At 45.7% G+C, this 13333-nt stretch overlaps 1 protein-coding gene across 1 annotated transcript in view; it reads right to left on the bottom strand.

The window, feature by feature from the left end:
- The window catches only part of trpm4a (transient receptor potential cation channel, subfamily M, member 4a), a 72465-nt gene that overhangs the window by 37925 nt on the left and 21207 nt on the right, over positions 1–13333 (bottom strand). Inside the window, exons 4-8 of the mRNA XM_083649378.1 lie at positions 12935–13115; positions 9836–10005; positions 4796–4973; positions 2324–2388; positions 1503–1742 (exon numbers count right to left, since the gene is read on the bottom strand). Coding sequence (XP_083505504.1) covers positions 1503–1742; positions 2324–2388; positions 4796–4973; positions 9836–10005; positions 12935–13115 — 834 coding nt within the window. The remainder of the gene's footprint in view (positions 1–1502; positions 1743–2323; positions 2389–4795; positions 4974–9835; positions 10006–12934; positions 13116–13333) is intronic.

Here is a 13333-nt window from a genome sequence, read left to right as displayed (position 1 = left end):
CGTCAGGGGGAGGGGACATGACATTGATCCATTTACGTCCACCACCTGCTCCCTACCCTCCAGGTAGGACTAACCCAGTTGAGGGAAGTGCTGTTGAAGCCCAGAGCCCCGAGCTTACACAGAAGGACATCATGGTTAACGGTGTCAAATGCTTTTTGTAGGTCAAGCATGACCATACCACAGTATTTGCCAGCGTCAACTTCCTTTCTGATGTGATCGGTTAGAAAAAGCAAACAGGTGTCAGTTGAATGAGATTTTCTGAATCCAGACTGAAATTTAAACAGGAGCTCCCGAGATGCAAGGTAACTGTCTATTTGTTCAAAAATGACTCTTTCCATTAACTTAGAGATGGAGGAGAGGATTGAGACTGGGCGATAATTTCCTGGTTCAAGTTTACTTCCTTTTTTATGAAGGGGGATTACCCTGGCTTGTTTGAAATCATGGGGGACATGACCTTCTCTAATAGACAGATTGATTATATGAGTAATATAAGGTGAAATCAAATCAGCTGCATCTCGGATGAACCTGCTTGGGATGTTGTCAATACCTGTAGCTTTGGATGCTACGTGTATGAAGAGGGAGGGGCTTCTACTACTTCCAAACTCAGAATGAAGAATGAAGGCTGAGCCCCAAGCCTTGTCTCCTTGTGTTGTCTTTCTTGGCACGCGAAGGGAGTGGGTTCAGAGGTCAAACTTTCAAACTACAAAGTTATCGGTTGCAATTAAGACCAAGACCGAGAGGGAGGGCGAGTCCGAGACCGATCTCGATCTCAAGTACTACAACACTAACTACATTTACATACATGTACTACAACACTAACTACATTTACATACATGTACTACAACACTAACTACATTTACATACATGTACTACAACACTAACTACATTTACATACATGTACTACAACACTAACTACATTTACATACATGTACTACAACACTAACTACATTTACATACATGTACTACAACACTAACTACATTTAAATGGCCTGCATTTCATTTACATACATTTTTCTTCCTAAATTCTACCAGCCAGTCCCGTTTTTTTTACCAGCCACCATTTTGTAGACTAATGGCACTTTGTGTGACTAACTAACTTTTGTGTAAGTGTGTTTGTATGAAGCATGTCTTGAAGCTCCGTGTCACACAGGCTGGGCTGTGGGCACACACAGCCCCCCTCCCTCTGCTGAGTGCTGCTGTCTGTCTCGCTCTAGCACTCTCTCTCACTCTCTCTCTCTCTCTCTCTCTCTCTCTCTCACTCACTCTCTCTCTCTCTCTCTCTCTTTCTCTCTCTCTCTCTCTCTCTCTCTGGTGCTGAAAGACAGGTGTACTTACATCAGCCACTCTCTTTACACTGGCAATGTAACACCCATACACTGTACAGAAAATAGCCACACCCATTGGTGTGTGGACTCCCATTCTGAAATAACTTCACATGCATCTGGCTGGTGGCCTGTGCTAGTTTCCAACCCTGACATACACACACATGGCGTGGCACTCACCCTGTCCACCAGTTTCTCAAGCTCGGCTTCAGCGGGGAAGTGTCTCCGGATCTTGTCGCGGGCCCTGTCACGGAGCTCCGCGCTGGGTCCCTCAGCAGCCTCCCCCTCCACTGGAGGAGAGGTAGGACTGAGGGGAACCGAGGGAAGATCACACAGCAGCTCAGTGATGACGTCTGCGGCTGGGCCAGAACCAGCCAGAACCAGCCAGGGGGTGTCTTTCCTCAGAGACACGTCTAACCTCTGACACAGAGAGGAGAGGCACACCGGGATTAGCAATTCTCATTTTCTCTTATTATTATTTCATCACATTTACAGTTTTCTTTTGCTTTTAGTTTTTCTACTTAGAAAATAATCAAAATACACAATTTGTCCAGGGCTACCAGATCTTTTGCATGCCAATGTAAATTCATGAGTGAACGTAGTAGAGTAGATGGAGTAGCCCAAGCATCTTTTGTTTCTGTACAAAATCACCTTGTTATTCAGAGTTTTTTAGATTGCTACATTCTATGGTCAGTTTTGGATAAATATCCCAAAAAGATCAACAATGCTGTGCTGTGATGTGATGCTGCAATAGTCTTTCCTCTTTCTTCAAACATGTTTCTATACAACCACAATTCACATAATGGTCTTACTGTTTAAAGCCTTATTGTAGAAATGTTGTATTATTATTATGATTCTGATTATTATTATCGTTACTATTACTATTATTATTATTATTATTATTTATTTTTTAATCTGATTACTAATCTTTGGCCCATTTATTTGTAGTATCTGGCTAAATCCATTATGACTACTTTTGATTGTTGTGACAATGTCCTCACCTCCAGCATGTTGGCTTCTCCTGAGATGAGCAGGCACAATACTGGGATTTCAATACTGCCACTACCTGTTGGCCCAAGACAAGATGTTACTACCTGTTGGCCCAAGACAAGATGTTACTACCTGTTGGCCCAAGACAAGATGTTAGAAGGAAAACACATAATCCCCCCAAAAAACATTCAATTTGCTGAATCCAAAGTTAAATTTTGCTCAAATAATTCTGTTGCTTGTTGAAGAAGCTTCGTCTGGTAAAACCATCCTGATAACATGACCTCACATCCTGTTTGGCTCTATATCAGTCTGGACTCCAAGCCGTGCACAGTTATTTCAGGGGAGGGAGTGCTTGCTTTGATAGACAACTCCTTCAGCCAATCAGAGTCACCAAATCCAGTCCATCAGCCAATCAGCGTCAGATCCAATCAAATCCAAATCTAGTCTGAAGAACAGAGAAAATGTATTTTCCGCCGAGAAACTCCGCAGGTGCATACTCCTGTTCTTGTTTAATTATTGTTATTGAGTCTATTTCTGCACTTATGGCTGTTTACTCTACTAACGTTAACCGTTTACTGCTCGTTGCTTCGGGGAGCCTCCATAACGGTTTTGCCAGCGGCTTCCTGTATTCACGTCATCAACTACGAGGCAAGTCCCTGATTGGCCGTGGACTTTTCTGGTCATTTCTGGAAATGGCTTTTGGGGGGCAGACTGATCCACAGAATGAAACAGAATGTGAGGTCACCTGATCAGGATGGTTCAGGTTCAAAGGAGCTATGCCTTTACAGAAGTACACTTCCAAGACCGGGTGCATTCCCTCTTGAACATCTCAAACACATCCGGGTGCATTCCCTCTCAAACATCTCAAACACGTCCGGGTGCATTCCCTCTCAAACATCTCAAACACGTCCGGGTGCATTCCCTCTCAAACATCTCAAACATGTCTGGGTGCATTCCCTCTCAAACATCTCAAACATGTCCGGGTGCATTCCCTCTCAAACATCTCAAACACGTCCGGGTGCATTCCCTCTCAAACATCTCAAACACATTCGGGTGCATTCCCTCTCAAACATCTCAAACACGTCCGGGTGCATTCCCTCTCAAACATCTCAAACATGTCTGGGTGCATTCCCTCTCAAACATCTCAAACATGTCCGGGTGCATTCCCTCTCAAACACATCCGGGTGCATTCCCTCTCAAACATCTCAAACATGTCTGGGTGCATTCCCTCTCAAACATCTCAAACACATCCGGGTGCATTCCCTCTCAAACATCTCAAACACATCCGGGTGTATTCCCTCTCAAACATCTCAAACACATCCGGGTGCATTCCCTCTCAAACATCTCAAACATGTCTGGGTGTATTCCCTCTCAAACATCTCAAACACATCCGGGTGCATTCCCTCTCAAACATCTCAAACATGTCTGGGTGCATTCCCTCTCAAACATCTCAAACATGTCCGGGTGTATTCCCTCTCAAACATCTCAAACACATCCGGGTGCATTCCCTCTCAAACATCTCAAACACATCCGGGTGCATTCCCTCTCAAACATCTCAAACATGTCTGGGTGTATTCCCTCTCAAACATCTCAAACATGTCTGGGTGTATTCCCTCTCAAACATCTCAAACATGTCTGGGTGCATTCCCTCTCAAACATCTCAAACATGTCTGGGTGTATTCCCTCTCAAACATCTCAAACATGTCTGGGTGTATTCCCTCTCAAACATCTCAAACATGTCTGGGTGTATTCCCTCTCAAACATCTCAAACATGTCTGGGTGTATTCCCTCTCAAACATCTCAAACATGTCTGGGTGTATTCCCTCTCAAACATCTCAAACATGTCTGGGTGTATTCCCTCTCAAACATCTCAAACATGTCTGGGTGCATTCCCTCTCAAACATCTCAAACATGTCTGGGTGTATTCCCTCTCAAACATCTCAAACACATCCGGGTGCATTCCCTTTCAAACATCTCAAACACATCTGGGTGTATTCCCTCTCAAACATCTCAAACATGTCTGGGTGTATTCCCTCTCAAACATCTCAAACACATCCGGGTGCATTCCCTCCCGAACATCTCATTGTACCCCAGGAGAAATCAAAAGCATAACAACACATGTTGCATTACATAATCAATTGAGATAATCAGCATTCCCTCAGTGACCCTGTGTGTTGTAGTAGTACAGTATGTATGTCAATGTCAATGTCATTCTGCTGCTGCTGTTGTTTTCGTAAAAGTAATGCAAAAGTAGTGTAATAAGTAATGAGTTACTCTACACAGAAAGTAATATTGTAAAGTAACTTATTACTTTCAAATGAAAGTAACTAGTAATATGTAGTATATTACATTTTGAAAGTAACTTGCCCAACACTGGTAAATATGTGTGCGTGTGAGCATATGTCCAAGTGCGTGTTCATTTACACGTATGCACGTCAACATCTTTTTTGTATAAGTGTGTAGAAGCTGTATGGCTCAGTCACCCCAGATGCCAGTGCGCTGATGGGAAATGTAGTCCTCCAGGTTGGCACGAAAGGCTGTCTCCCCTCCCCGCCTGCCTACACTCCCATCATCCACCAGGAGGAAAGCCTGGTAATTGTTATCCAGGCAGCAGGAGTCACGCGAAGTGTTCTGGACATAATAACGAGCTGGGAAACTCCCCTGAGAACAAGAAAGAAACAGGAGCAGAGTGAACAAAAGGCACAGACATTGACACTGAGGGAGTGGTAGGATTCTATTCATCAAAACTTTGAATAAATACACACACAGTATCTAGCACAGGCACAAACACAGTACATTAAAATACAGGCTACAAAATCTCAGTTCACATCTGATATAGAAATATAAAGTCAAATGGGCTGAAGTAGAGTTAAATGAGTAGCAGGATTACAGCTGTTCACATTTAGTAATCCTACTACTTCTGTAATAAGCCCCATGCTGGTCATGTCTTTACTGTTGTTGTAACACTTGTTAACTGATTTTCATCACATTTTCAACACAAGAGTCAGTGTGGGATGAGGAACATCCTATCTGCTTTTCAAATAGCGCTCGGGAGGAACTCAGGGTCTGCTATTGAATTATCACTCAAATAAATCTTGATTAAAATAAGTTAAAAAAATCACACCCAGGTGTTGAAGTAAGCAGTACGCCCGTGTTTACATCCCGTGCTCAAACCGACACATAGTCAGTTATAGAAGCGGCTGCACCGCTTAAAAATAATCAAATGTAAACGTGCTTTAATCTCTGTAAACCTGTTTACTCTGTACACCTGTTTACTCTGTACACCTGTTTACACTCTGTAAACCTGTTTACTCTGTACACCTGTTTACTCTGTACACCTGTTTACTCTGTACACCTGTTTACACTCTGTAAACCTGTTTACTCTGTACACCTGTTTACTCTCTGTAAACCTGTTTACTCTCTGTAAACCTGTTTACTCTAAACCTGTTTACTCTCTGTAAACCTGTTTACTCTAAACCTGTTTACTCTCTGTACACGTGTTCCAACTTAAACTGGTGTTGTGATTGAACAGTATGCACTACGCCCAGGGCTTATTATGTGTTGGATCCTGCCGGAACAAGATCCGGGACCTCCCAGATTGGGACCGACACCTATTTGATTGGATCGGCTTGTCACTCTGAAAATCTGTAAATGCATATTGTGTATAATGTTATCTCTTTTGTCATTCTTTTATTTCTCATTGAAGTTATTCCCAAATGTTTTTTTTTGCCTATGTTAGCTGTTCCATGGTGCCGACCAGACTGTATAGCAGGTAGTGTTAATAGGCAGTGTCTCTGCGGCGGTCTGGTCTCCCTGTGCTGTGGAAGACTGCTGCCTGAGAGAGCAGACAGCCTTCAGAACAGCCTTCCCACTCCAGCTTGAACACGTTCAGTGTTCAGAGTTCAGTACCACCCAACCCAACGCTGTGCGTCCTGTGAGGGGAGGAGGCAGTGTTCAGTACCACCCAACCCAACGCTGTGCGTCCTGTGAGGGGAGGAGGCAGTGTTCAGTACCACCCAACCCAACGCTGTGCGTCCTGTGAGGGGAGGAGGCAGTGTTCAGTACCACCCAACCCAACGCTGCGCGTCCTGTGAGGGGAGGAGGCAGTGTTCAGTACCACCCAACCCAACGCTGTGCATCCTGTGAGGGGAGGAGGCAGAGAGCAGACCGGTGAATGCGCTAGCTGCACCCGTTTTTTTGTGGGAGGAAGACAGATTGCAACTTCCTGGTATTGCAATTTTGTATTTTTTGCTTTAAATAATTTAATATTGAAGCAACATTTTGCAGTTTAGAAAGTTGCACACTCTGTTACATGTTTGGCAGAATGACGTCAATATCGAATGTAACCTTTGCAATTACAAAAACATTTAATTTCTATAAATGCAGTGGCCTGTTTTTGCTGTGTTATAGACCAGCGGTTCCTAAAGTGGACCCATGTCCAGGTGGTCCGCAAATTATTATTATTATTTCTTTTTTAAGTGTTCCACTGGCCATTTTACCCACATCCGCAGCTGACATTACTGCCTCCATTGTAAAGCTAGAGTGAAGATTTGTGTATCACATGAAACTAGAAGACCTAAGGCAACCTAAGGTACCAACTATACTATGCTCGCTTGTCAGGCAGGCAGATGAATAACGCTCCAAATTTTGGCAAAATTCTGGCGAGGGAAAAATAGGCACGGCCATATTCAAAGGGGTCTCTTGACCTCTCACCTCAAGATATCTGAATGAGAATGGGTTATATGGATACCCACTGGTCTCCCCATTACAGACATGCCCACTTTAAGTGAATCCCATGCAGTCAATTTAAATGCCAGGTCTAATTACTTACTATAAGACTGTTATGCTAATTTGAGTTGTTCAGAGCTTTCTGACAGTGATTTGAATAAGGAGCCCAAAAGTTTGGGTACCTCGGGCCATGTTATAGGCTACATCTTATAAAGCAGCAAAAAAAACATCAATGAGAAAGAGAGAGAGAGAGAGAGAGAGAGAGAGAGAGAGAGAGAGAGAGAGAGAGAGAGAGAGAGAGAGAGCGTGAATAGCCAGCCGTACCTGTATACAGTATATGTGCCTCCCCCAGCTGATTTGATTATTGTGAATGCTATAGATAATGCTTTGTGATGATGGGCATTGTCCAATGTGCTCCAGGCACTGTGCCTTTTATGATGCATTCTGTGAATTCTTTTGACCGCACCCAGAGCCGTATAGATAGAAGAGTCCCGACATCTCCATTCACTCCAATGGACCAGTTTTTTACTCTCAAGAGTTCCAGGAAGTAAGGTCCTGGATTAAGCAGCACTGTCGAGTTGCAGCAAAATAGACAGTTTGTGTTGTACTCTGAAAGGTTTTTTTCCCCCCCTTGAATCAAATTGTACATTATCAGCTTTATTTTAGCATGCAAAAGTAGCGCGAGACCCATTCCTGGCTGTTCATTGGCTAATGAGTCTCGCATTTTGGTCCTCCGCTGACGCCACTCTCTCTCTAGAGGACACTAGCCGCACCCAATCTCCTATACAGTGTTGGGCAAGTTACTCAGGAAGTGTAATTATTACTGATTACTCCTGTAAAAAGTAATACGATTTCTTTACTTATTACTTGGTATCAAAAGTAATTAGTTAAATTACTCATTACTTTACTATATTACTTTCGCTACCCCCCCTTCCGTAAAGTGATGTACAACCTGTTTAGTCAGCTCCTTTTAGAACAGAATCCACTTTATTGGAACAATAATTAACCTTATGAGGAGTCAACAAACAGCCAAACTGCAAACTTTTAATTTATTTGTCTACCTAGGACAAAAAACTAACTGTGAGTCTGGCAATGCAGTAGTCTCACATAGACAGACCTATCTCCACACCAGCACTGGAGAAAGTAATGCAGTAGTCTCACATAGACAGACCTATCTCCACACCAGTGCTGGAGAAAGTAATGCAGTAGTCTCACATAGACAGACCTATCTCCACACCAGCACTGGAGAAAGTAATGCAGTAGTCTCACATAGACAGACCTATCTCCACACCAGCACTGGAGAAAGTAATGCAGTAGTCTCACATAGACAGACCTATCTCCACACCAGTGCTGGAGAAAGTAATGCAGTAGTCTCACATAGACAGACCTATCTCCACACCAGCACTGGAGAAAGTAATGCAGTAGTCTCACATAGACAGACCTATCTCCACACCAGTGCTGGAGAAAGTAATGTAGTAGTCTCACATAGACAGACCTATCTCCACACCAGCACTGGAGAAAGTAATGCAGTAGTCTCACATAGACAGACCTATCTCCACACCAGTGCTGGAGAAAGTAATGCAGTAGTCTCACATAGACAGACCTATCTCTACACCAGTGCTGGAGAAAGTAATGCAGTAGTCTCACATAGACAGACCTATCTCCACACCAGCACTGGAGAAAGTAATGCAGTAGTCTCACATAGACAGACCTATCTCTACACCAGCACTGGAGAAAGTAATGCAGTAGTCTCATATAGACAGACCTATCTCCACACCAGCGCTGGAGAAAGTAATGCAGTAGTCTCACATAGACAGACCTATCTCCACACCAGTGCTGGAGAAAGTAATGCAGTAGTCTCACATAGACAGACCTATCTCCACACCAGCACTGGAGAAAGTAATGCAGTAGTCTCACATAGACAGACCTATCTCCACACCAGCACTGGAGAAAGTAATGCAGTAGTCTCACATAGACAGACCTATCTCCACACCAGCACTGGAGAAAGTAATGCAGTAGTCTCACATAGACAGACCTATCTCCACACCAGTGCTGGAGAAAGTAATGCAGTAGTCTCATATAGACAGACCTATCTCCACACCAGTGCTGGAGAAAGTAATGCAGTAGTCTCACATAGACAGACCTATCTCCACACCAGTGCTGGAGAAAGTAATGCAGTAGTCTCATATAGACAGACCTATCTCCACACCAGCACTGGAGAAAGTAATGCAGTAGTATCACATAGCTGGACCTATCTCCACACCAGCGCTGGATAAAGTAATGCAGTAACTTGAAGTTGCTTAGTAAGTAAGAAGTTGGATCAGTAACTAGAAATTGTAATTCCTTACATTACTAGTTACTAGGGAAAGTAATAAAGTTACAGTAACTAAGTAGAAAGTAACTAAGTTACTGTAACTATACTGCCCAACACTGCTCCTATATCACTATACTATTCCTAGAGTATTCCTATATAGATTTATAATTTGCCTATGGTACTCATCACTACTAGTCATTTTATAGCAACATCATCCCACTTCATGTAGCTTTGTTGAACATGTGTGCTGCTCATCTGTGCGCTTTTACCACAGACAGTAAAGAGACTTTTACGCACCAAGCCCAAAACATTTTATTCAGGGCAGCCCTACTGTATAGTGGACTACTCTATAGTGGACTACTGTATAGTGGACTACTGTATAGTGGACTACTGTATCGTGGACTACTGTATAGTGGACTACTGTATAGTGGACTACTGTATAGTGCACTACTGTATAGTGGACTACTCTATAGTGGACTACCTGTGCATTGACAAGCTGCTGCCGGTTGTGCACCAGGCCCCAGGGTGGCAAGCCCACGGCGATGACTTTCTTCTGGGAGAGAGACGGGGCTGCGGCGCTGTGGTCCCTGACCGCCTCACCCACACAGCGGCTAACGCCCTCCCTCAAACCCCCGGTCAGGATCCAGGCCCCTGGGCAGACGGAGGGAGGGAGGGAGGGAGAAAACAACAAGGTGAGATGCAGGTCCCTGGCCAGGTGGAGGGAGGGAGACAACAAGGTGGAAGTGGTGGTGATAGAGAGTGGTGGATTAACATCGTCTCCATGGGAATACTATAGGATAGAAGAGGATAGTGTCCAGATTCAGTGATAGTGAGCAGGATAATAATAATAATAATAATAATAATAATAATAATAATACATTCAATTTATATAGCGCTTTTCAAAGTACTCAAAGTCGCTTTACACACAGAGTAAAATCATTTAATAAGTACATTTGTAATAGGAAAATAAATAGAAAATGAGTGATGGGGTTAGCAGGTGAAGGCAAGTGTGAAGAGGTGGGTCTTGAGGGCCTGTTTGAAAGATGGTAGGGTGTTTGCTTGACGGATGTGGATGGGGAGAGTGTTCCAGAGGGAGGGTGCAGCGACTGAGAAGGCCCTGTCGCCCCAGGTCCGGAGCTTGGTCCTGGGGATCTTCAAGCAGTTGGTGACTCCAGACCTGAGGCTGCGGGTGGGGGCGTGGTGGGGGAGGAGATCGGAGAGGTAGGGGGGGGGCCAGGTTGTTTAGGGCTTTGTAGGTGATGAGTAGTATTTTTAAGTTGATCCTATATTTGACTGGGAGCCAGTGGAGGTGGTGATGGACAGGGGTGATATGGTCTCAGCGGCTGGTGGAGGTGAGGAGGCGGGCAGCAGAGTTCTGTACATATTGAAGTTTATTGAGGATTTTGTTGGGTGAGCCCTGAGCCGTAGAGGATGCTATTGCAGTAGTCGAGTCTGGAGGTTATGAGGGCATGGATGGGGGTTTCAGCAGCGGAGGACAGGGAGGGGCGGAGGCGAGCGATGTTCCTGAGATGAAAGAAGGCGGTTTTGGTGACATGGTTGGCGTGGGGAAGGAAGGAGAGGGTGGGGTCAAGGATGAGGCCGAGGTTGCGGACTTGGGTGGAGGGGGTGATGTTGGAGCCGTCGATGTTAAGTGTAAAGTCCTGAGCAGAGCGGGTGAGGGAGTTTGGGCCAATGATGAGGATTTCAGATTTATTGCAGTTGAGTTTGAGAAAGTTCTCTTGCATCCAGGATTTTATGTCGGTAAGGCAGGCGGAGAGGGTGGAGTGGGTGGCTGGAGTGATGGTTTTGGAGGAGAGGTATAGCTGAGTGTCGTCGGCGTAGCAGTGGCAACGGAGGCCGTGGCGGCGGAGGATGTGACCAAGGGGGAGGATGTACAGGATGAAGAGTAGGGGACCGAGCACTGAACCTTGGGGGACACCGTGGATGACTGGGGCGGTGGAGTATTGGCAGTTGTTGATGGAGATGTATTGGTGACGGTCAGAGAGGTATGAGGTGAGCCAGGAGAGGACGGTGTCGGTGATGCCAATGGAGTGCTGAAGACGGGAGAGGAGGATGGAGTGGTTTATGGTGTCAAAAGCAGCAGTGAGGTCTAGGAGGATGAGGATGGTGAGGGAGCCGGAGTCAGCAGAGAGGAGTATGTCATTGGTGATTTTCAGAAGGGCAGTTTCAGTACTGTGTTTTGAGCGGAAGCCAGATTGAAAGGGTTCGTACAGGTTGTTGGAGTCAAGATGGGATTTGATTTGTGAGGCGACAACTCGCTCGAGGATTTTGGACAGAAACGGGAGGTTGGAGATGGGACGGAAGTTGTTGGGGATGTTACAGTATGATCAAGGCCGGGTTTTTTCAGTATGGGGGTGATGGTAGCAAGCTTGAGGGAGTGGGGGACGAGGCCGGTGGACAGGGAGGAATTGATTATGTTAGTGATGAGTGGGGAGAGTGAGGGGAGGCAGGCTTTAACAAGGGAGGAGGGGATGGGGTTGAGGGCGCAGGTTGTGGGTTTCATGCTGTTGACTATGGAGGATAGGTCAGATTCAGAGATAGGGTTGAAAGATGAGAGTGAGTGGTTTGGTGGGGGAGGGTTATTGAGTTGGAATCCGGGGGCGGGTGGAGGGGGAGGAGGCAGCCAGCTGGTTATGGATTGTGTCGATTTTTGTCTGGAAAAATGACAGAAAGGAGTTGCATGTACTGGTCGTGAAGGAGTTGCAGGTGGTGTCCATGGGCTTGAGGAGTTTGTTGATGGTGGAGAAAAGCATTTTGGGATTATTACAGTCTGTCAGTCCAGACTAGCCAAGATGTTGTTGTGCTGCTGACTCTGGACTGAAAGCTGCTCTACTCTCCTCCCATAGATGTTCGCCTCACAGCTCGAAGGTCCTGGGTTCGATTATCACCTGGGACGCTGTGGGCGCTGGAGTTGTGACCCCCCCATATCTTCAGTGCCTACTGCCCAGGTGGGCTATCTCGTCAAAACAGCCTTTCTGTGTGGAGTTTGCATGTTCTCCCCGTACCCCCCCCCCCCCCCCCCCAGGGGGTTCCTCCGTACATAACCCCCCACTAAAAACATGCAGAAGATCGTCATCCAACCAGTGACGACAACATCTGAAGTTGGTCCAATGATGGTCCAATGAAGGTCCCCGGGCACTGGAAAGAAATAGCGACCACTGCTCCTGGCCTGCCCCCTGGAGGAAAGGACAAGCCTGGATGGGTCAAATGCAGAGGACATATTTCACCGGCCACCGTCAGCATGAGTGTGTGTTGTGGCCGCATGCATGTGTTGTAGTGTGTTCGTGTGACAATAAAAGACGGGCTTCTGTCTGAAATCGTGTTTTTTTCCTGCCAACGCTCATTGACTTTGCAGCTGTCTCCAGCCACCAGCCTCAAACCTGGGACCTTAAATCCTAATCCCCGGCCCCTGCCGGCCCGGGCCCCGCCGGTTTGGCCCGGCCACAGCCTCGCTGCCTTGCAAGCCTCAAGCCTCCTCCAGCTGAGCTCACTCTGCACTGCATATCCGGCCATAGTGCCCACTGTAAATACTTAACGCCCATTCCTCAGCACATCTCACCTGTACTCTGTGCAGCTCTAACCAGCCCATTCCTCAGCACGTCCCTCACCCAGGTCTTGACCTTCTCATGACCTTCGCCCCCCACCACCGACACCACCAGGTTGGGTGAGGGCAATCCCCAGTGGGTCGTCATCAGGGTGTAGACGATCTGAGGCGAGGTGTCACATGACAGCCTCAGGAACTGCACAGGACAGAGAGAGGGTGGCAGAGTGACACATTACTAGCACTTCACTTTGCATTAGTCACACAGTCATTTCATCACATTTATTTTAACTGCGATTCAGGCAAAGAGGTCATGTATCATGAAATCTTAGACTTTCTTCAGTTTGAAATGCAATTCTGTTCCATACTTTTTAAACAATGTGAATTTTGAAACTGATCTACCTAAATAAATATAAA

This window comes from Poromitra crassiceps (genome assembly GCF_964638095.1).
Source record: "Poromitra crassiceps genome assembly, chromosome: 13".
Classification (NCBI taxonomy): Eukaryota; Metazoa; Chordata; class Actinopteri; order Beryciformes; family Melamphaidae; genus Poromitra; species Poromitra crassiceps.
Note: the sequence above shows the minus strand (reverse complement) of the source record. Positions and strands in the feature narration are given on the sequence as shown.